Here is a 25987-nt window from a genome sequence, read left to right on the forward strand (position 1 = left end):
CTAAATTGAAAGAATGGTCCGGCGTTACACGAGCCACATGTGTTTGCGGCACCGAGACCAGTTGAATTCCACGAATTACAGAAATACCGAAGTATTTTGCACCTATTTGACACCTGCTTTGTTTGCTTTGATTTCCTACAACACACAAAGCTTTTATCTGAGTGCCCAGTGCAGTGAGGAGGGGGGAAAAAAGGCTTTGATTTTGGGAGGAGGTAGATATATTGATTTTCTTGACATTGGGCTCTCCTTGGCATTAGAGGTGCTCTTTCCTCTCAGCTCTGATTACCTATGTGCAGTGTAAGCTGGGCTTTTTAATCGTATCTGGAAAGATAAAATAATGGTAAGAAACCATCTGCTCCTATAATAGGAGGGCATCGCCAGCTAGCTATCAAGTTCTTATCAGCGTCCATGGAGAGTGCTGCAGAACGTATTGGAATGCCAAGCGGTCAATAGAACAACACAATACGCCAGCTATTTTCTCTTAAACAAAGACAGCTGAATAGTTTTTTTCTCATTAGATCTGTATCTCTAACAGCTTCATATCAGCCTGTTGAGCTTTTCAAATGCAGACAAAAAAACAAAGACCACGTATACAACAATGCAGATTTTGTTTTTAAACAAAAGGGTGAAATTGCAGATTTAAATATATTTCCAATAAAAGTAATGAAATTTTGACATAAAAGTCTTATGATAGTTGAGTTATGAGTCAAGCATGACACACACAATTCCAATCTGCACAGTTTTTCTGGCCTCATCCATCAGAGTGAACCACTGTGATGGTTGATTCAGTTCCCACATTCACCGTTTCTCTTCAGGCTCCTACCTGCATCAGGGTGGAGCAGCACTCAGGAGGATGAGAATCTCTATACACTCGACTGTAGCATCATTTGTCAACACAGCTACAAACGTATGGAAGAGCTGTTTGTCACATGTAGTGCACGATACTCATCAGATAGCAGTCCAAGAGGGTGTTATTATTAAAAACTGTGTTATATGATGCTGAACTCTAAGGAGGGGCAGCAGTATATTCTGTGTCTATCAGTGCATTGTACTTCGCTGTGGTCTGCTGGGGGAGCAGCATTGGAGCCGGCGACACCAACAGACTTAAAAAACTGGTTAAGAAGGCCGGCTCCATCATTGGCTACAATCTGGATAGTCTGGAAAAGGTGGTGGAGAGGAGGACGCTGAACAAACTATTATCCATATTGGATAATCCTGTCCACCCTCTCCACCACCTGCTGCAGGGACAGAGGAGCACTTTCTCCAAAAGATTCCTCCAGCTCCGCTGTCACAAGGACAGATACAGGAGATCATTCCTGCCGACCGCAATAAGACTGTACAATAACTCACCTCTGGCAAAATAAGACTGTACAATAACTCACCTCTGGCAAAATCCATCACATAACAATAACACTGTTGACTGTGTTTCTTGGTTGTTTGTATATAATATATATATATATATACTGTACTGTATCTACTGTATATACTGTGCATTTTATATTGTATATTTTATATTTTTACTGCTATTTTACTGCTATTTTATTGCTTTTCTATTATTCTATTATTATCTTATTGCTTCTGGATGCTGCTGTAGCGGAAAAAAAATTCCCCTCGGGGATTAATAAAGTAACTACCTACCTACCTACCTACCTATCAGCGATAGGTGGATGTAGTATGTTGGGCTGTGCATGTGGGCTTACATGTCTACATGCATTCTATACAATCAGATGGATAAAGTCGAGCTGCAGCTACTTTTCTCAGAGCTCTGCCTCCCCCAGCAGGGCTCCTACCCAGCAGTCTAAATCAAGACAGAGCTGTTGTCAACCATGTGGAGGGGACAGGGAGCGTGTTAGCTCCACCAGATTGAATTAAGCTGAATCCCCCAAAGATCCACATTCAGGCAGGATTCAGGTCAACGTTGAGATGACGAGCAGCGCTGTATTGATTTCTCCCAGTTCCCAATCATATTACTCCTCTTCTGTCGGCTAATTCAATTCCCTTACAGGCAGTTCACAATTCAGTTCATAATTACGATGATACCAAATTACAATGTATCTTGCCAAAGAAATTGGATTAGGGGCTTCAAACTGCGCTCTTTGATTACATCAAATACCTATTGTTGGGTGGGTCGTGACAAATTTGCGAGTGTCTGCTCACACAGACATAATGTGTTGAACCAACCCAGTTGGAGTAGTAATGTAACTACAACTGTTCTCACAAATTAGATTGATGTCATGAATAAATTAAGTGTTGTTCTCACCAAGGGATCAGTTTGTGCATTTAAGTTTCCCAAACTAGCTAACTTAATGAAAATGACCCATTCACAAATGTTGATTTTCCCTTTTACACACTTTCTTTTAATGCTCCAGAGGCAATGTGTCATGTAAGTCTTTTTTCTGGCCTTCACCTGAAAGTCATGGTAAAGGGCAGATGGCTCTGTACTGACAAGGAGCTCAGCCTGCAGCATTGATTTGTTTACTAATAGCTGATGGAAACCCTAGAGCACCTCTCCTCTTTACCACCAGCCGTGGGGAGATGAATAATTAATAGCTTTTTAGCTCTCTTTTTAGCTATAAAAGGAGTGCTGAAAGTCCATTCAGTAATGTAATACAAACACTTAAAAAAAAGCCTTTTCAAACACTTATAAAAGCTTTGACCTGGTAGAAAGCTGTGCAAACTTTTGGGGTTATGGTTACGGTAAGGTGGTACATGAGTGACCTCTTAATGGTATGTTAATCTGCAGCCGTAAATATGGCTGATCTCAATATTCAGTGTCTGCTTAGTGGGTAAAATCTGCTGAATGTTTTACTGAAATACACAGTATGCTAAACAGCGCTAGTCATAAGCCATTTTTAAGAAACCTAATGCAAACAAATAAAATTGGTATTACATCTCTCTTCATTATTTGCAATCTAATAAAAGAAATATCACTTAATATCGTCTGCCAAACATCACTTTGCTTGCACACAGTAAAAGACAGCGAACGGATGAGAGATAATTTAATCTTCAGATAAACCCAAAAAGCAGAGACAAAGATCTTGCACAGAAAACAGAACACTTTAATCTTTCTTCCCCCAAGGCTACAAAAGAGAGACAGAGAGACTGCAAACAGACAGACTGATAGAGACGTTGATATAATTGAATGTGACTTATTCCCAGCAGCCACCCAGCCCTGTGTCCATCTGTAGGCAGCCCTGGACCCACCACGAGCACCCACAACAACAGCCAAACTCTCTTCCCTCATCTCACTTACTGCATGCGCGCGCGCACACACACACACACACACACACACACACACAAAGAGAACATCTGGAGTGTGCACCAGTGGACCTAGCCTAGTGCCAACCTGCCTAATAGCCTATGGAGTCAATTATAAGAGGGGAGAAATGTTCTGGCTTAATCGCTAATGGTGCCATCTGGATAACAGCAGATTTCAGAGGAACTTTTGCTTCTTCCTCTTACCTGGTCATCTGGGGATGTCTCACCTGATCATTGGCCTGTTTTTGGAGAAATGGAGTAAAACCAAAGAGACCAAACAGTTTTTCACATTTTAATGAACTTTGTTTTTACAGAACCCAGCTAGCTCGCTACAGGGATGTGGGTTCCTTTTGAATATATTGAACACAATATAAGCACCATTTTATCATCATCTCTCTTTGTAGTGTAATGTATTGTGTGACCCAACATTTTGTTACTTAAGCTTTTCAACAGGAGAGCAGTTACAGCTGTTCTTTTGAAAGAAAACTTGTTCTTTCTTTGATGGAAAGAACAACTGAGATGTTTTTCTTTTCTTTCTTTTTTTTTATTCTGAACTTTCTTACAACCGTCTGTGTTGTGGCATTTTAACTCAACACAGAACTCCATTGCCCCGAGCACATTGCAGCAGCATCAATTTCCCCTCTACAGCAGGTGATATTTTAACAAATGTGCTCCTGCAACAGCCAGTCGAACTGAGGGCCAGAGAGGTGCGGGAGTTGTTTATCGAGACCTGGGAGGAATGACGGCGGGGGCAATGGGCAGCCAGGTAGGGGGAGGCACAAAGGCAGGCAGGAGATGAGACAATGCGGAGATTGTCCCAAAAACACAGGGGACTGGAGGGAGTCCAGAGACGGAGGGAGAAGGACAAGGAGTGGGATGGTTGGGGAGCAGATAGATTGAAAAACACATTTACTTAGCGACTGGCATAGCACTGCTCGCAAATCCATCTTGGCATGAAGGACAATTTGGAAGCAAAACAGGCGGCCCTCAAAATGAAGGACATCCAAGGGGATGAAATAGAGAATGAAAGAGAATTAGCGAGTCGTGTAGGTGATAGAATATTTATATATTTTGCTTGACAGGATGTCAGAGATTTGTTGTTTACTGTAATTGCACCAGGAATAAAAAAATTTTTTAAAAACATCAAAAGCTTAATGGCATATGGTCAATACTCTTTAACATCAGAGTTCTTTTAACCGATAAGTGGAGGAAACTGGAAAGCTAATATGGCCAGTTGGAGGCACCACACAAGCTTGCATATGTTGCAATGACTGTGGCGAGTTAGTACGAGAAATGAACGAGCATGTTCACAAGAAGGAAGACTCAGATACAGCACGCTGCCTTGTATCACCTGCCTTTTTTTTAATGACTCACAAACCACAAACACGGGGGCACAAAGTTAAAAGTGCAACATAGTTAGGCTTCTGAAAACAACACAGCAGCACAAAATGAGAGAACAGACACTCAGACAAGTGAAAACTCCACGCAGCGTGTTCGGCAGCCAACTCGACCGACACGTAACACACGCCACCGCCTTAATTGAAAGCCCGACAGTGGCAGGAGAGTCGTGGCTGTAAGGTAAAACAAACGTGCATTTGATTTGTTATTATTTGTATGGGAAGGGGTTAAAGAAATAAGCGTGAGGGCTAATGGCACTCTGACAAATGGAGAACGAGGTATATGAACCATGAAATTAACACTCCGGCAATTGGAAGGCAGGAGGCTTTCAGCACCGTGGTCAGCAACAAAGTGCCTGCAACATCTCGCTGCTTGAGCGATGGTATTCACAACGCTAAGGAGTGCCGGGGAGAACAACAGAGGACGGCAGAAAAGCCAGACGACTGCGGGAAAGAGGGCAAGGTGGAGAAAAATCAATCCAGGGGAAAAAAAAAACAAACATGGGGACAGGATGGTGTTTTGTAGATTAAAAAAAAAAAAAAAATCATATTCAATTGAGTTTCATGTTTTTCATCGTCAGAGTCGGAAATCAAAAAGGATGTATACAGGGAGCAAGCTCAATAAATGTATTTGAACAAGGACGCACAGAGACTTGTTAGTTTATTTCAACATAGAATAGAATAGAATAGAATAGAATAGAATAGAATAGAATAGAATAGAATAGAATAGAATAGAATAGAATAGAATAGAATAGAATAGAATAGAATAGAATAGAATAGAAATTTCTGTTGGAAAATAAGGTCAGTCCAAGGTATGTATTTTTTTTCCGCCATGAGTCTGTAAAAGTAGCTGTCCTCGCCGCTGTCAGCCTGTCTGTCTCCAGGTAAGGTGTGCGAGAGTTTATCAGGGTAGAGCAGAAGGCAGAGCTCAGATAAAGTTAGAAGGAGAAAATAACCTCCACCACCTGGCACCCCCACTGCTTGTGAATGTGCCTTTTTCTCATTAATTGTTGTTGTGGTGTGGTATACAGCCATTAAACAGTAAATAAGTCATTAACTATGCTGGCTGCCAGGGTGCCCTCGGCCAGGACCTGTATTTGTTGCAGAGAAATGGAAGTGGTGGGCCCTGCAGGCACGGAGGCCGAGGTTAATGCAGTCGAGTTGATGACGGACAGCCGGGGTTCTGCTGCGCAATCAACTCACCCACCAACACTCACACACACACACACACACACACACACACACACACACACACACACACACACACACACACACACACACACACACACACACACACACACACACACACACACACACACACACACACACACACACACACACATACAGTATGACTATTGGTCTATATCAGATATGGAAAATAAGATATTCAGACAATAATTTAAATGCATAAATTACTATATTATTAAATATTAGTAATAATGTAATTTGCGCTCAGGTAAGAAGGTTATTTTCAGTGTTTATAATTCCTGTAAACCTATGATAGCAATCAGGAAACTATTGTAAAAATGTACCCCATCCCAGTTTCCACCATTATGGAACATAAGGTAGAAGAAAGTCTTCAACCTTGTTTAAAAACCACAGTGGAAATAAGATGGGATAAAGCAAGGTTTAAATAGAATAAGCTGTAAGGAAAGTAAATCTAAAGATAGAACTTGTTTCTACTGGCTCAAAGGTCCAAAGTAACAAAAACTGCCATCTCCCTGTCCCCCTGTGTACTCAAAGATGTACATGCAGTACGAGGTCTGATCCTCAGGACAAAAAAAAAGATTTGTCCTCTACGTCCTCATCTATTCCTCCCCCTTCCTCCTTAGTTGTGGACTAGGGTGATCATTGTTTTTCTGTAAACTTTTGCTCTATAAACTGTCCTTTGTGACATCAAGTGTCTTCAAGCATCCTCTTTTACATTTTATTTACTTACTTACTCGCTTATCCAAAGCGACATACAATAAGTGCATTTCACCCATGAGGGTACAGACCCAGAACAACAAGAATTAAGAAAGTACAATTTTCTTCAAGAAAGCCAAACTACAAAGTGCTATCAGTAAGTGCCATTTTAAGCGCTACTAAAGTGCTATTCAAGGTAAAGTCGGAAGAGGTGTGTTTTCAGTTTGCGGCGGAAGATGTATAAACTTTCTGCTGTCCTGATGTCATTGGGGAGCTCGTTCCACCATTTATGAGGAAGCACATTAAACTGTAAAAAAAAAATTGAATATCAAGGACACCTGACATTTATTAACTGTTCATTACGCCATAAACTTTTTAGAAAGTTGAAAAGCTGATGCAACTGATGCCACCAGTTTACACAACATGTGGCTGGTTATACTCATACACGTAGTGTTAGAGTTAAATTAATTTATAATCCCACACAATCCCACATTCCTGTTGTGTCAGAGAACCACAGGTTCTAGAGAAAATAAATTAGCATTATTATTAATGGCAAGGGTCAACGTGTTGAATAAAACGATGATGCAACAAATTGTAAGTTCTAAATCAATTCAATTTGTGTCTGATTTCACATTTTCATTATAAAGCACGTTACATGATGGCAAACAGATCCGAATAACCTTCAGAAAAAAAACACACAAAAAAACAGAAGTACCGCAGCACGACCACAAGCAACAAAACTGAAGTGTAACACAACAACTTTTTTTTTTATGAATATCAGCGACTGAACACAGAATTTCATTTGAGGAGAAATTTGATGCCCGACCAATCAACTGTGTGGGAGGTATTTAAATTCAGCACCATGCTTGGTTTGCAGCTCTCACTATATACGGGGTAATTAAGGCTCATTTATTGTAAAAGATAATAGAAAAGTGTTTTATTGGAGCAGAAAGCACTGAGACCTTTAGATAAAATGACAAAATGACAAAGAAAGAGATTTAGTATGTCAAAGTATATACAGTAGTATGTTAATTGTAATCCCCCAAAAGTACCAAGATGTCCTATTACATCTGGTATTTTGCAGTATGCAGACCAGCATGCTTCTCTGGCTGTTCTGACCCACAATCCACTGCGCAGAGGAAGATATGTCACCTTGACTGAGCCTCCGAGAGAGTTGGTGGCGCTAATGCTCCACCTGGTCACAACTCGCAAAAGGAAGAAGGAGAATAAGAAGATGAAGAGGCATTAAATAGAAGAGCACTCGTTCTAAATTGTGTCCTTTTTATTTTTACCTGTGCTACGGATTGTGACGGATATGACCAAGGGTGTCAAAGTTCAAGGTGCATTTTTAGGATGAAGTAGTATGTCCCAATGGCATGCAAACTACAAGTAACAGTACATACGTTGTAAGGCTAGTGCCCCCCCCCCCCCCCCCCCCCCCCCCCCCCCCCCCCCCCCCCCCCCCCCCCCCCCCCCCCCCCCCCCCCCCCCCCCCCCCCCCCCCCCCCCCCCCCCCCCCCCCCCCCCCCCCCCCCCCCCCCCCCCCCCCCCCCCCCCCCCCCCCCCCCCCCCCCCCCCCCCCCCCCCCCCCCCCCCCCCCCCCCCCCCCCCCCCCCCCCCCCCCCCCCCCCCCCCCCCCCCCCCCCCCCCCCCCCCCCCCCCCCCCCCCCCCCCCCCCCCCCCCCCCCCCCCCCCCCCCCCCCCCCCCCCCCCCCCCCCCCCCCCCCCCCCCCCCCCCCCCCCCCCCCCCCCCCCCCCCCCCCCCCCCCCCCCCCCCCCCCCCCCCCCCCCCCCCCCCCCCCCCCCCCCTAAAAGTAAAGCGCACTAAAAGTAAAAAGAAAAAGTATGCGATTTGGAAGGCAGCTTTTGTCGCTGTTGACTTCCTGCTTTGCTCCTATCACAGTTCCTACAGCATCTAGAGAGCTTTTGCCTTTTAAACATAAACATCCAGTGTGTTGTTTGAGGATCTTTCTGCTGTTCCTCTGAGGAGAACAGTCTCACTTATCCATTTGCCTGCAAAGTTTGTGCAGTTGTTGAAATCTAAACATGTGCCAACTGTGTGGATAAAACTAAACTTGTAGGTAGGATTTCCAGAGCTGGAGATCAAACATCTCTGCCGTCATTGGTAAAATGAGAAGTCAAAATAAATATCTTGTGTGTGTGGGCTGAAAAAAAAAAAATCTTTAAAATCCACATGTTCTGGCTGAAAAAGTATGGTGTCAAAATTGAAAAGACAAAAAAGGCTTGACGCCAAAATGAAAACATCCCATCCTATCACTCAGTATCAGTGAGCGATGTGGGCTGGTGTTATTCTAATAGGACTGTAATTAAAGCTTCCATCTCATCTCACTCTCATACTTGTATGATGCTCTCTCTCTCTCTCTCTCTCTCTCTCTCTCTCTCTCTCTCTCTCTCTCTCTCTCTCTCTCGCTCAAAAGCACATACAAAGGCACACACTCACACACAAGCACAAACATGATTTGTTCCTCCCACCCACCTCTGGTCCATCAAGTGGTGTGTGTGAGTGTATGTGTGTGTGTTTTTGGGGTAGGGGGTTTATAAAATCATTCTTAATTACACATTTGTCACATGAAAAGCATTCTGCCTACTTTGTATGAGCTCTAGCAGTCTGATTAATTCAGCAATCCTCACATTCCAACTGCTCATTATACACCAAACTTCCACTCCTCTCTGTCTTTTTTATCTACGTCTTCCCCCATTTCATTTCCTTCCCTCGTTCCTTTGGTCCTTGACATTTGCTTTGATTATGCTTGCCAGGATCCAGTAGCCACTGAGGCAAGCTTCTCCTTGGGGATTCGGGGTTTGACAGCACACATAGTCTGTCAGTGTTCGATGTTGGCTGCCGATGATAGGACAATTAGAGTGGAGAGGAACACTCTGTTTCTTGTTATTTATGTACCTCTCCAGCCATCATCTATACAGTCTTCCTGTTTTTATCAGGAAGGAGAATCAAATTCTTCACAGACAGTCTTTACACACTCAGCTTTGGTGCTTTGGCTGGCCTTACCCTCACATTATATATTTGCAATTCATTATAGTCCGTTAATACCTGAGCCCATCTTACAGTCATGCCATAAGACATTATATTAACCAGTTGTTTATCTTTTGAAGTAATGTGTGTAAACAGATGTTCAATCTAAGTGTTAGTGAACTTAAAAAATAAAAGCCCAAAAGTGAAGTTGAAACTGTGAAACACTATGTGAACAGAGTGTATTTTAAGTGAAAATGATACGGTTACATCCCACTGAAGAGGAAAGCCCATCTATTGAACCACATGTATTTTAGCAATATACCAAAAAAAAAAAAACATATTGTCCATAAGCAAAATAAATCCTAGACTCACTTTTGTTGTGAAACAGTGTTCATTTCTTTTGAGCTATTTCCATCTCTGATTCCTTTGTGAGCTTACAGGAAAGCACAGGTCCACTGCATCCCTGGAGATACTAAATCGCGGCATCAGAAAGACAAACAACATCTGTTTACTCTCAAACACTCTCTAGCAGAGCTGCTGCCATGGTGGAGATATCACACATGAAGACCGAACAAAGCAGTGAGGTGTATCTACCACACCGTGATCCCCAATCTGAATCATGTTTTAGAGAGAATCCCTACAAAGTTTACTTTTCTTAAAATCCATGGCAGCGAGAGTCCTCTGTGAGAGCAGAGCCAAGCTATGCATTTACAGTACAAACTCTAACATGCAAGGCCTTGTTTTCATGACCCTACAGCTCAACCATGCACCAAACAAAGGACAAAAGTTGGAATTTGGTGATATTTTGACTTACCATGCAGGAACACACTATTAGGTGTGGCCGAGCAGTTTTAGTGTCAAAAACAGCTGCTCCTCAGCCTACACTTCTGGTATTCCCTTGGTTTTGAATATAGCTACAAATCTCAAAGTCAAGTTGATGTCGGTGTACTTTAAGAAGAAGAAAAAAAAAAGAAATCTGGTTGCCTGTATGAGAATCTACTGTGGCTGTGAAAGTCACAAAAAATGCAAAAGTTCCTCTCTAGGGGGCTTTTTTCTTATTGTAGAAACATGGCAGTGCAACACGGCGAGCTAGCTGGAAGAGGACCCACCCGCTATATCGACATGCAGGGTTTATTCTAAAGGCCAAAACACACACTTACTGACTTGATGGCCCTGTCCTTTCCAGAATTGCCGCGCTTATGAAGGAGACCCCAGAGAAAAAGCTTTGTAGCACTTTGCGGCTACTGTCTCAGTTCTACTCTGTTCCTGGGCAGCTCACCTTCTTCATCTCTTTCTGTTGCAGTCTCACAATGAATAAGGAGAAACTAATTATCAACGTCAAGAAATATCCCGATCTGTACGTCCCACAATGCTGTTATTACAAGGAAAATGGGCACAACACCACGTCTGTGTTTTCAGCTTAAGGTAACAAAAACACAAAAATTCTTACTGATTTTGCTATTTACTATTTCTGACAAAAGATCCCCCTAAATCCGACACATTGGTCCAAGTTTGTGCTTCATATTTGTGCAATTTTCGGGAATGCAGAAGCAAAGCTACGCATAGTACGATGGAGCAAACCTTGAAAGTTAGTCACAGTTTCATATAAATGAATAAAATGCATTCGCGTGCGTGTGTCTGTGTGTGTATGCCCATCCATGGCAGGTTACAAACAGTGAGACGTGAAACATTCATTGCAGATGTGACCAAGGCGTCTCAAAACAGGAAGTTGTATACCCCAGGGGCTCTGACACACACACACACACACACACACACACACACACACACACACACACACACACACACACACACACACACACACACACACACACACACACACACACACACACACACACACACACACACACCCATCCAAACACACACGCAGGGCCAACCAGGCTGAATAATAACTGTTTTGTTTTATTGACATTTGGCTTCTGAATATATACCTGCAGGCACCAAAGATGGACAGAACACAAACACACGTTTGTGACCACAGTCTTGATTTATGGTGGTGCACAGTGTTGACACCACCTACCCCAGGTGCTGGCAAGAGATAGAGCTCTGCATGAGCCACAGCCCGTCACACGTACACACAAGCAGACACGGATACTGTACTCTCGCTCTGAGGCCAACACGTCATATCATACTATATGAGTGAATTAGGGAATGAGCATGTACGCACTCGCCACGAGAGTGACTATAAATGTTTCTCCTCACAGCGGGCTCTTTGGGCCGCCATGCCACCAGCAGCTAGACCCCCACCCAGTGCCACTGACAGCATGTAGAGTAAATTAGCCCAACTGGTCTGACCTAACCACATGAGGTGTGAGCACAGTTGGAAAGTGTGTCCCTCCAAAAAATGCTGCAAAATCTCCCCGCTTCTCTTCCCTCACTGATTTTTTTTTTTTAGCTTCTAGACATATTCAAAACCAAAACCCAGGTGAGAAAAACTATTAAAAAAACATAACTGAGAATACATTGTAAAACATTTATACTATATTTGCAACAAAAAAAGGGTAAACGTTGCCTTAAATTGCCCATTTGAAAACCCATTAATTAACTGCATCACAACTTGTGCACAAACCTCCCTGGGATCAAAGGAAGTTTCTAATTTCAGCGTTTAGTTTCAGAGCAGCAACAACAGTGTACCATTGTTTAAATGTCAAACAACAATAAACCAGCACAAGCCCGAAATACAATGTACAATGGCAGAACAATTCCAAAGCTGTAACAGCTGTCTGCAGTATAGGAAGAGTGAACATACAGAAGTATCTCAGGCATTTCCTTTTAGGACAGGGGGGGCGGGGGAGCAGGTAGGCAAAGAGGGGTCTCACGTATGGGAGTGACGGCTGCACCAGAGCTAGCCTACTTTTAAGATGATTTACAGGCATGTTTTAAGACATAAAAATAATTTGGTAAAATTAACATTTTGTGTCTGATATGTTTTTGTATTTTTCCATATTTGACCTTCATTTACAGTATTGGTCCACTGCAGTGTGTGTAGCATTATACAGTAGACTTGTACATACTAATCTAGTCTCCATGTTGATTTGATTACATGAACACTAATTTAAGCTGGCAGCATTGAAATCAAATCTGTTACACGATTCGGCCCAGCTTTAAATGAGGGATAAAATCTTCAAGACAACAGCAGAGCAGTCAGTTGTTGTTATTGCTGAGGAAAGACAGGGGCGGGCAATTTGACTGACTCATGTCCTTCAATTATTATAAACAGAAAGAAGCTCAGACGGAAACTATGTAAAATATATATATATATAATAATAACCTCTCAAATCTGTTTTCTTATAGCAAAGACAGACAGATTTTATCCAGCCTGAAAAGAGACAAAGATTGTAGATACAGTTAAATATGTGGTTTCTGGGTTTAAGCCCCACACTCCCTGGTGTATATTTTGTCTTATTAAAATTTTAGCAGAACCAGAAAGAGATGTTGTCGCAGTGTGCTGTGAACACTAAATGAAAGCTGAGGCTCTGATCTTTCCAGTGACGTGGTGTGTCAGTCACAATACAGTACATTGGAATGGATCTTGAAGCCTCCAGCCTGAATGACAGGCACTGTGAAGCCACAAAGACACCAGGCACATGTGACAATTAGTGCCCCAGCCTGTCAGCACAGGTAGATTGAATTCTCTACTTATTTAAGTGCATCAATCACAGGCAAATGCTACGACAACTCATAAAACAAAGTACTCTGCTAAGATTCAGGAGCAACTTTTCGTCTTTATCGATTGCAATAAATCCAAATTTCAAAAGTCCCATGGCTGTTTCTTCCTCAAAAACATGATATATTTGTATAGTCAGACCTGCTATCACTTTTAATAACTAATCTTACCCTCGGTTTGTTTTCATCCTGTAAACTTGTACTTGATAAATATGATATTTACTAATAAGACGGACGGACCGAGGGAAAGAATGACAGACAGAGAGACAGATAGATAGATAGATGGATGGATGGATGGATGGATGGATGGATGGATGGATGGATGGATGGATAGATAGATAGATAGATAGATAGATAGATAGATAGATAGATAGATAGATAGATAGATAGATAGATAGATAGATAGATAGATAGATAGATAGATAGATAGATAGATAGATAGATAGATAGATAGATAGATAGATAGATAGATAGATAGATAGATAGATAGATAGATAGATAGACAGATTCAGGTGAGATGTTGCAATGCAATGTTGGAGTGTATTGTCTATCTATGTCTGTCTGTCTGTCTGTCTGTCTGTCTGTCTGTCTGTCTGTCTTTCAGAATAGATAGACAGACATGTAGACCGATAGAAAGACGATTCACTCCAACATTGCATTGCAACATCTCATCAGATGGTGCATATGAGAATAGCAACTCGTCAGCAGCCTCCCAAAACAATAAAACAGCAGTCGACAGACAGCTTAGCCCATCAGCACACTGTTAAATTACAGCCATCAGCACCCCCCCTCCCCCTCTGGATCTAAACTCTCATCTCTAGCACCAGGAGAACAATCTGCAGAGTAATTAGCCTCCACCAACAGACAGTTACAGAGAGAAGGAGGACGTTTGGCTTGATTAAATTATTAAACCACACAAACAAAAAACAAAAGCAGCATCAAAGAGGCACTGCGGCTCTCCTTCAAAGCTCCTCGCTGTTCCCTAAATACAGAATACAGAGAACGTGTTCTCCCAAGCCACTAGTTGGCATAATTAGCTAAATGTGTGCATTTGCGCACCAGTGTGTGTTTGTGTGCGTGCGTTTGTTGTGATTGGACTCATTCCTCCGACTGCTATCTAAAATAACCAAGTGGTTAACGGCAACATGATGCCAGGGACCCCCCCCCCACCCCCACCTCGGCCTACACACACATCAGCCGCATCTACGCACGTACACATTAAACAATACTCTAATTACAACATTTATAACTCCCCCTTGCCTTCCGTGTCTCCCCAACCCCCAACCCACAAATCTGTGAATCTGGAATTGAATTTAGCCCAAGTTGAGGGCTGTGCTGGCATGAAAAGACTATTTGATTAGAACGGCAGTTGTTTCATTTGTGGTGCAGCAGATTGCAGAGCCTCTCTATCCGGTGTGCAATCTGTATTCATTACTCGGTGTAAAAGGATGATCCATGTCCTGACACCAGGCTCATCATTTCATGCAGATGCACAGCAGCTCCACAAGGCCCTTACCGAGTCACCATAAAATGCCTCCTGCTGAAACCTCAGCAACACTCCTCGACTTTTTCTCCTGCTTACCACTTTCTCTACATATCTTGCCGGGTTTCTCATCCTCTTTTTCTCAGTGCCGGGGTACTGTCCTTATATATCTAATTACTTTTTGAGCCCTTAATAACCTGTGATAAATGGCTCATTGGTTAGCAAGTTTGATATCAACACAAAAAACTTTTTTTAATATAAAAAAAAAAAAAAAGTAAACTGCAGCATGTTGAACAATAGCAATGATCGGCTTTAATCAGCAACATTAAATTAGTAAACACAAAAAAAACACGGTAAAATACTTTTTTTTCAATGTCACATTAAACTACACTACGCTATCAGCATCATCCCTAAAAGCCAGAGATTGCTCAAAAGAGAAGTTTACAGCACATCGACCTCCTTCTTTTCATTTATTGCCCTCCTCCATTTCTCTTTATTGCATGCTGTGCCTTGCAACCTGGCTCAATCCATTCAAGAACTGCAAAGGCCCGCTGGCCCCCTGCCACCACCAGCCTCTAAGTCAAACCTGTCAAAAGATGTTTTCAGATGTTTCAGCCTTTTAAACTGCAAGCTATCTGGGGTTCTCCGTAGGATTTGCAGATTCTCACGTGTGACTAAGTGTTTGTGCACGTGTGTGTCAACTGTACCGTTGGAAGTTAATTTATTAGGTGCTTTTAAGCGTATGCATGTTAATGCAGTCAAGTAATTTAAGCAGACTTTGTGATGAGAACCAGAGTTAGGAACAAGCGTCTATATTTTAATTCAGGCACATTGCTTATTGCTTAGGGGGCAGTTTTATACCAGCAAAATGATCTCATCCTGAAGAGTGATGAGGTTTTTTTTCCTTGTCCTGCATTTGTTCCGTATTTTGGTGAGTCACAGAGTTGCTTCCTATCAAGTGACGGATTGCAGTGAAGGACTGCAGTTTTAAAATTGATTGCATTTCCATGCCATCTGATTCCACTTTGCTAATAATAAAACAACTTCAAAATGCAATCTGCACTCCACCACATTATTCTATCAGATTAAGTTCTAATCCTGCCCTGTTTTCATGTGTACCCAAGGTGCACTTGTGCATCTGCAGTCACTAAAATACCAAAAGTTTGCAGACACTTCTCCTGAGCACTTGACTGCTTTTTTCACTCGATGTCTTGATTTGCAAAAGTGAGTCCACTTTGGCAGCGTCTCCCTCTGCCATACTGCTGGGCTCCGAGTGGATGGGCCACGGTTATCCTGATGCGTACACACAGCCAGCCCCTCTACAGATGTTCCGAAGCCAACCAAACATGTCCCAAACTAAAACTGCTTCATGACATGTCGCACTGAATCAAAATCTGAGGTCGTCTCGAGTTACGACATATTGCAAACTTTGAAATTACATCGAGTGTCTTTTATTTTTTTGTATTTTTCAAGTGACGTAAGAGAATATTGTGCATTCAGTAATGTATTGTTTTTAACCCTTTCAAGTCTTATGAGACTGAGTTAAAAGCTATGCATGAGTCTCTGCTGTTTGAATATTAAGAATCTGAATGCCTAATAAAAAGTGTGTCTGCTTTATTTCAAAACATGCCCTTAAGCTTTGTACCTCTTTTTTAAAGTGAATGAAGCTAAAAAATAAGGCAATGAATTTTGATAAGGAACCCTGCGTCAGCAGAGATAACCCAGGGAAAACTCATTTTGCTATCAGGGAGACCATTTGAAAATTCATTCTGTGTTGTTGTCATATCCTTTTGTCCATGTCATTATGAAGTGATCTGCGGAGCATCAGCTTTGACAATAAGGAAGCATGCCTTAACAGAACAAGGTCACTTAAGATACCCTACAATCCTTGACATAACTGTCTGATGTCTTCTACGTCTTTCAAAACCACACAAGTATTTCCACAACTTCCTTCTAGGGCCTAAAACTAGGATCCTAAACTTTCCGGGCATATGTGGAGCGTTTGAAGTGGAAAAAAAAAATCCCTTTGCCAGAGTCACACAGAAGCCAATGTTTCTTCTTTGGAGACTGTAAGGAGGGGGGGAGCTTAAAAATGAACTTCCAAAGAAGAAGACGACCACAAACACAGTATACATGCCTATCTACCTTGTGCCATATGCTGCAGAGGCAGAGAGGAACGAAAAGGCAATGCAAAGGGGTGAAAATGAGAAAAAGGGCAAGGCGACAAGCAGACCTGTTGACAAGCATGTACTGCAAGTGAATCTGTGTCCAGGAGTCTAATCCTGGAGGTGTGTATCCAGCAAACCCTCCCGATGTGCTCCTGCCACAAGTAACTGCCACCGAGCAGCTGTCTGCGGTGCATGCTCATGGCTACGCTACGCCAGCAATGATTAGCCCATGTTCATCCAATGGTGCTCACTAGAGACCCATCTGTCCTCTCGTTGCTTTGTCACCGCTGAAGGACATCACAACTCAGACATGACGGCAGAGAGACGCAAGGAGCACAGAGGGAAGGAGGGCTGAGACAGGAGGGGTGTTGAGGGGGTCCCTAAACGCTTCTGCAAACCAAAGACGACAGGGAGGAGCAGGACTGAAGGCCGAGTGTCTTGATCTACACAGAAACGCTCAACACAGGCCTTCGAAACCAGAACATTGTCCAGAGCCGGTGGTGCAGCAAGCTCAGATAAGAACCTCTATTATACAGACTAGCATTGATGTTAGCCACCAAAACCAGCAGCTGACTTCCCAGAACTGCCGACAACATGCTCTATTTAGGACGTGAGGGAAACGCATTGCTTACATGGACAAGTCATTTCTCGTAAATACACCAGTTCTACCGCTTCTCCTTTATTTTTCTCTTCCTGTTTCTGTCTCTTCGGTACGGAAAAAAAACAAAAACCAGTTAATGTGCATCACATCCATTAACATCCTCATGCTCACTGCTATCTCCCCATCTTTTGGTCTTTCTTGCATCTCTAATTCTCCCCCCTTTACTTTTAATTCTTTTTAATTATGTATCTTCAAACTGATAAGTAAATTGCACATTTGGAAAATGACACATCGTAGAGGAAGTTTGAAGACCTTTTAAACCCAATTAGGCATTATGACATGTGGTATATGACTGAAATAATATTGCACTCATTTATAGAGTTGGCTCCAGCTCGTTCACATTCTGTGGACATCAGCAGCTGAAGAAAAGTAAGAAGAAAAGAAAGTGGTTTATTAGCGCCACCAAGACAAAACCCATAATCGTTCAGTGATAGTTTAAACATCTTATTTGATGTTTGACTTCCCCCATGACAAATTGCATAACATTGCAAATTTGAATAAGTGAGCATTGTCTGAAAAAGTGATGGTGGCTCTTTAGGGATTCTATGTAACACATGGTCTATTCTTCCTCTATTCGTCCTCTTTCCTGATTATGGAGAGTAACTGCCCTACACTGTGCTTTTCCCTGGACAAGTAAGGCTTACAAATCACCCCTGCAGCAGTTGGAGGAGTTGAAGGCGCTCGGTGCAAGGTTTTACTGCCTGTCTTCTATGAATGCCTCCCTGAAGGCTCCTATGATAATAGCTCACAGCCGTGCCCTTCACGGGAACCTGACATCAAGCACATCCCCACAGCAGAATGGAAAGGCATATCATCTCACTCATTGGGGTGTCATATCAACTCACCCACTGGTTTCTGATCATAACAGGGAGGAGCTGGAGTGAAATAAGTAGATGAGATATAATATATGACTCCATACATCAGACCACTGTAAACAACAAACCTACTTAATTTAATCTCTGCCATAACAGTCCTTCTCTTTTCTCTTCCTCGTGTCCTCTACCGGATTTACTGTCTTAATGAGTTTTCTACTGTGTTGAATGAGGTGAAAATTTTTGATGAAAATAAAGTCAGCAGTGCCAATGTCTGATATCTTGTATTCTGATGTATTCTGGCACAAACCCTACAGTCACTACAAATGTCTGTGCCAAGGAGGCTCTAGATTCAGCCCCTAAGCACTTGTTAGGCAGTGCTAAAGCAACATGTAGATTAATAAATTTGTCAATTACAATTGTGGATTTTATGTAATTTATAAAGTCACATGACTCAGAATTTACAGCCATGCTCATAGTTCTGTGAGTGTATACTAAGGCTCAACAGTGCTTTTAGTTAAATGCTGACAGCAGCACTCTGACATGATGTTTCTCATGCTGATATTTGGCAGGTGTAATGCATACCCTGTTCTCCATTTTAGTTTAGCATATTAGCAACTTAACATTTTCGATGAGTGCAGAAAAAGGAACACTGAACTGCACTGTCCCGACAGATCTTTGTGTACCCGTGACCAAGTCAAAATTCAGAGCGTTTATTGTGCCAAATAATTGTTTGTAAGATATTTTCCTGAGGAAAATAAGCAAAACCTTAAATGGTCACATGGTCTCGGTCATTGCAACCAACATAACCAGAATTGGCCTTAGCTTTATGAGGTAAGTGAGTGGTTCGGTAAACACAAAAAAAGGAAGGACATACAAAAAAGAGACATTCATCCATCCAGCCATCCATCATAACCGGTGCTACGGTGAAGCCAATTTCCACAAAGCTGCTAAGCTGATTGAGGCAGACCAAATCTGTTTCACCAGCTTACATTCCTTCAAAATGGCCATCTCACTTCCAATATCACGGGCTTTTACTGTTCCCCATTCCCTTGGCTCAGGCTGAGAGTTAGCAAGGCTTAGCTGGATGAAACACTCCAACAGCCCAGTTCTTCCCTGGAACCCACTGATATCTTTATAGCACAGCCTCTCCCCCATACTGTAGCTACACTTAGTTGGTTTATTTACTCATGCTATTATTCTTTGTCTATTTAATTTCTCTGCTTATTTTTTTCTTTCATATCACAACAATATTACAATCATTTGGGTGTAAACGAAAGATGTATGTGAGTTCTGATTATCCGAGGCACACAGACACAATCTAATCACAGTGTCTGTATACACACACACACACACACACACACACACACACACACACACACACACACACACACACACACACACACACACACACACACACACACACACACACACACACACATACGCCTTGGCAAAATGCACAGGCAGCACTTAACCATAACACCTTCTACTAGAGTAGATTAAATTCACACAAGACCTTTTTGAAGAAGGAAATTGGACAGATAAGAAACAGTTTTCTTTGAAAAAGCATGCTGGGGGGCTACAGAAGCAGAGTGGAGGTGCAATGGCCATAGTTGTTCACCTGTGGGTTTACTCCTGCATGTACCACTGTATACACAGTATATTCACACACATGATAATTATAAATCTTTAGTCATTATTGTGTTACCTTCGCTCCTGTGTCACTCTCTTTCTCACACACTGTTTCTGTCATTTTGCCACAACAGCAAATATCCTGTTGGCCCAGGCCGCAGGCTGCTGGTGCTGGTCTATCTGGCCCTGGGATCGATCCAGCTCCAAGCCGAGGCCTCCCATTCATCTCAGTGCCATAAAATGTGATTAGTGCTGACTACAGCACTGCAGGGAGATGGGCTGATAGGCCTGATAGCCTCAGATAGGCAGGACTGGACACTCTATAGGAAGACAGCAGCAACAGCATGCTGTGGATTCATCCTCGCCATTTTCTGCCTTTTATTCTCTCTTTTTTTTTTTCTCTGTCACTTTCTATTTACTTTTTTTCTCACCCTCATCTCTGTCAATCTCGCTCGCTTCACATTTTTCTATCTTACCACTTCTCTTTATATTTGGCTGTCTTCAGACCGCCTCTCACTCTACTTTATCTCTCATTTCTTCGAAACCTGTCAAGCGCTGTTGTGCTGCGCACGAATTACACAGCAGCAGTCCAACTTAAATGCCAATATTGTCACTTTTACCTTGTTTTTGCCGTGCAATGTTCTATTCAAAAGATATATAGAATGAGCCTCCATCGCCCTGAAGCCACACTCACTGCACCCACATACAGTGTATCTCTGTGGCATGTGACCACCTATGTCAGCCAATCACAGGCTCTGAGTCTGCCTGTGGCAACATTAATTTCGGAGGATGTCATAAGAAGGGAACGAAGAAGTATCCTGTGCATCAAACTCTACACCTCTGTTCACATAAAACATAGGTTTTACTTATTCTTCATAGAAAAATATGATGTTTTTGTCAATACCACCTGTCTTTTGTGGTAATTGTACTTTTTACCACTTTGTATCAATACTTATTCTCTTCCCTTCTACTTTATTGTGTAATGCACCACTACACCGAGACAAACTGTATGTATGTGAAAACTTACTTGGTAATAAATCTGATTCACGTTTGGAAAGCGAAAAGTACCACATCTCTGATGGGAAACAACTTTGGTGGTATTATAGGCACAAGTTCCAAATGCAGATGTGGTTGAGACCATTGGACATCATGAAACTGTATCATACCTAAACATGCAGTTTATTATGTCATACTAGTAGCATCCTCTACTCACCAAAGACTTGTTAATATCCAGTAGCTTCACTGCTACTGAACAATGTTCCAATGGACACACAGAATTCAGTATAACAATAGTTAAGTTTTAAAATGGCCAAAGTTAAAAATTAGAGCTACAAATTAAGCAGGAATTTTAATATGAATTAAATTCATAGCCCAATTATTTATAATCTTAAGGCAGCATCTCAAGCTTCATTCACAGCTAACTAAATACTGTATTTTCTTAGGACCAATAGTATCATTGGGAAAGTAATGTATCTATTAAATATTGATAATATTGACTAAAATCTGGAAATTATACTGATGTATACTTCTACATAAAATTACAGTTGCTTGAGTGTACACATGTCAATGATGACTCAAAATAACAATGATTTATGGGTGTCTGAATTCTCAAATTTACTGTTCACTATCGAAAGTAAATTTATTTTTATTTAAGAGAAAGTAGTGAGTGAGTGAACAAGTGCGTGATTACAGACCCAGCCAGTGTTTGTTATGTAATACATGTGACACCACACAAGACCACAGCTTGCTGACCTGTGTCTCCCGGACGTTCTCCACGGTGAAGTTGAACCAGACTCTGAAGCGAGGGTTGCAGGTGTCAGGTCGGATGAAGAGGTCAAACTCAAACTCACTGATGTAGTCAACACGGCCGAGGTTGCCTGCAGACAAGGGGAAGCAGCTTTCATTTCATTTCCTCTGTATGTCTATAACAGTGTCTTAAAATTGACGCTGCTTTCAAAGACATACGTCAAATCAATATGGCACAGTCAAGTATTTACTAATGGTGCATTGCTGAGACAGTGATGACCAGCCAGGTTTACCAATGTATGCACCAGCACATTTTGCTACATTGGTAAATTTCCCAAACAGACAGAGCAGTGAGCATGAAGACCAGGGAGACTAGCAGATAGCTGTGCTCGAGTCATCCATATCTGACACACAATATACAATTCACAGGGGAAAAACTTTTTTTTCCAGATGATCAGTGGACGTTTAATTAATCTAATGGGAACTATTTCCCAGCTTCCAATTCTCATAGCTGTCTATAAGATGGCTGGGTAGTAGATGATTACATGACAAGCATTCTAAATATAGGCCTTGTCTGTACTGTATTTTAATATATATGTGGACACACATGTAGTGGAGACTGTGGTACATGCACATATGAATGATCATTTCAACAAAAAAAAAAAAAGAAAGAAAGAAAACGTGAGATAAAAGTGAGTGAGTCTTCTTGTTGGAGCTGCTAGAAAAAACAACTACATGACAGCTTATGTTAACTGACTGCTGGGCTTAGCCCAATACCAGCCAACTCTCTCGTTCTAAATGTTGAATTGAAATGCTGTTTAAGACCAGCAGCTGTTCAAAAGTCAAGTTTGCTGGAAAACTGGGCCGAAAGTGAAGCTCAGCCTCCCTCACAACTCTACATCAGGGCACTGTTGACCACCTGGTGGCAGGTAGTACCATAGCAGCAGCATGCACACACAGACACAGCTGATTATAGACAGATGGGCTAACTACCACACTGTCGAAGTAGATCCCTCTCCTTCTGCCATTGGACAGCTAATCCACAAGTCAGCTTGCAACACACACACACACACACACACACACACACACACACACACACACACACACACACACACACACACACACACACACACACACACACACACACACACACACACACACACACACACACACTTTGCTCTGCTCCACTGAAACTGCCCATAGAAGTGCTGTCATTAGTTCACACAGGACCACAGAAAAACGACCAGGTGCTCTGAAATATAAACGACAGCAGTATTTTAGATTGGAATTTTACATTGAAGGTTATATTTTTGTTTTCAACACAACATGGGATCGCAATGCACAACCAGCAAGAAGCAAAATTGCAAGGTGTAATTGTGTAACAATAAGCTGCTGACTGATCCGTATTTACATTTGAAGCCCGACCACTAACAGCTTTCACTAATGGTGAGTGGCATCTCATTCCAGCACACCAATGTCCGGGAAAAAAAATTGCTCTTTGCAGAATCTACTACTCTGACTGATTAGGGAGTGTCTGGGTAAAGGTGGAATTCACTATATAACTGTACTTCATCTACTTATTCATCCGGACTCTGCTGATGCTACATTCAAGATGTATATACAATTCAGCAAAGTGAGGTGAGACAGACAGACAGAAAATCAACTTGTGTGCTGACGAAGAGTTAACAATGACTAATGTGTTTTTGTCTGTATGTGTGGATGTTTCTGCATGTTAGTAAAAACATATCAGAGGAAGCTCTCTTCAGTCGGTTTAGGACATAATACCAGGGAAATTATTTCACAATAAAAGTGAGGACAAAATTACATTACATGACTCCTGAGTTATAAATGATCTTATCTGTAGATAGGGACATTTTACATCACAACAAAATCAATCTCAAGATCTGCCAGGTGAAAACCTGAAAATATGCTCCAGATGCATTTCTTCAAGTATTTATGATTCAGCTCATATAGTACTTAAGTGAGGGAAGAATGGACAGAATTAATATATTTGAGACCTCTCACAACATCATCTTCATACCTTTCTACCATATCAAAGTCTTCAAAATTACAGGTGAATCAAAAGTGTGTAAAACACATTTGACACACTGAGATCAACATTTATGTTTTCCATAGCAGACAGATGTTCTGTTAGATTTAGATAAATTTAGGCTATAACCACAGTGAACTGCAATACCTCCATTGCACAACTTTAATGTGATGTTATTACAAAGAGACAGACAATTGAATTGATCACTGAATTACTGCCACCCCTAGTTTGTTTTGTATAGTGGCCAGCTAGCTAGGAGGTAGGCATGCATGCATGGGCTAGCATTTTGGCTTGTGGGCAATGCAATCCCAAGCCATTGAAAGCAGATAAAGCCAAGAGCAGTCAAAGGGTTGAAGGAGACCCAGCTGCAGCTAGCGAGCAGTGACAAAGACAGGAGATACACGGCGTAGCAGCACCTGTTCCAGACAGCTGAATCGATCATCTCTCATACTAAAATCACGGCTATTCATAGAGCTGAAAATGGCCTCCAAAGGTCAATCTTATTATTAGGGATAAGTATAGGTCTGACGTCACTTGACATGGCAACGTTTGTGGTGAAAGGGAGAAATACACTTGCTCCACGCAAAAATAAGTATATTTTATGGTTAATTTAGATACTAATTAGAACAGGGTGTTGTGGTAAACAATACTAATTACTATATTGACGGACAACGTAAAGTGTTAACAGCCCTCCCACATGACCGTTACTTTGCTGGCTCATTTAAATCGTTATCTGCTAAAAAAAAAAAAAAAAAAAAACGTAGAAATGTCGGAAATGTAGTGTACAAATAATAATGACTACGTTTTGTCCCTGTAATGGTCTAAATGACGAGGTTGTTTGTCACTCTTCTGTATTCAGACAGCAAGTAAAGACGATGTTCTAACGTTATCTATTAACCTCTGACTCTTGTGGCCGATTAGTTTGCTATAAACATAATGTTATCGTGGCCAAATACAACCACAAGAACAGAGAATTATTCACACAATTAAGAATGAATAGATTGTAAATAATGTCTACATATTCTGTTTGTCTTTGTTACCTTACAGGTATTCATCCTCAACAGAACAGAAAAGCACTACTAGATGCTTGTTGGTCAGCCAGAGCTTCAGGCTGGCTCTAGTTAAACTCACAGACAGAATGAATACTGACAGAACAATCAGCGCAGGTAATGCTTGTGTATGTGTGTGCATACATGGTGGAGAGTTGTATTTCTGTTTGCAGTGGACCATGTTGTTACAGTCTCTGCTTTAGAGAAAAAGAAAATAAACATTTTTCTTGAAATAAATTCTTTAGATTGTTTGATGAGTGGCTTCTTTAGAGTTTACCAGAGTTAACCACCAAGACAAAGAGTGCAAAGAATGCAAGCTTTTAAATGATATTCAAAATTCTCCTTTACGGTCCGTTGCCGTCAGTTTAAACTTGATTGTGTATTAGTGTGCCAAAAATATTGATTAGGCTTTGATTATTTATTTGAAATCCCTACTTTGAACGCCGGCAATTGATGAAACCCACAAGAAAACCCATACGTATATGTACATCTGGGCAGCCTTTTGTATAAGATAGAGACCAAACAAGTATCGGTCGGCTGCATCTTGTGAATGCTGTAGTGTAGGTAGCAATAGACAGTAGCCATGGGCGGCCGGGTTATTGAGCCTGATGCTGGAAGGCCTGACGTGAGAGATGGCTGCCGCCTCAAGGTTAGAATTACATGTTCAGCCCGCAGAGCAGCAGGGATATGACACGCCATTGATCCCCGTTTTAATTTTATGGTGGCTACCTCCAGATTCAAACGCTTTGCTAGGCTGGTAGCCTGACCCTTTAAATCAATTCCGTATCATTTAGTATTTAACTAACGTTAACGGCCAGCTGATTTTTCTGAAATGCGCTCGGAAAGCATTAAAGATAAACGAGATAAAGCTGAGATAAGTTACGTTGAGTCTGTAAAATGTTGAAAAGACATTTACAACACACCAGATTTGTCAAGAATTATTTTAGGTTCTTTATAGAGCAGACAGATTGTATGAATGTAACCGAAGCTAATGAACTACAGACGGAGAAAAGATGAGTAAGAGGAGAAAAGACATAGTTTCTAGTCCTTGAGATCTCTTGCATAATTCCTCTTGAGTATCATCTCTCCATATTCTTCCTCAGTGGTGTCTTGGCAGGTTATGTTGAATATCAATCTTTGTCCTTGAGGG

At 41.7% G+C, this 25987-nt stretch overlaps 1 protein-coding gene across 6 annotated transcripts in view; it reads right to left on the bottom strand.

Moving 5' to 3' along the window:
- Positions 1–25987, bottom strand: part of LOC138621179 (cytosolic carboxypeptidase 6-like) — a 293612-nt gene that overhangs the window by 226996 nt on the left and 40629 nt on the right. For all 6 annotated transcript variants that reach the window (XM_069699018.1, XM_069699012.1, XM_069699016.1 and 3 more), the window contains one exon: positions 21745–21869. In XM_069699018.1, the coding sequence (XP_069555119.1) occupies positions 21745–21869 (125 nt within the window). The remainder of the gene's footprint in view (positions 1–21744; positions 21870–25987) is intronic.

This window comes from Brachyistius frenatus, unplaced genomic scaffold (genome assembly GCF_029030835.1).
Source record: "Brachyistius frenatus isolate BFR_SWC_R1_liver_20210118 unplaced genomic scaffold, ASM2903083v1 Contig_29, whole genome shotgun sequence".
NCBI classification, from domain to species: Eukaryota; Metazoa; Chordata; class Actinopteri; family Embiotocidae; genus Brachyistius; species Brachyistius frenatus.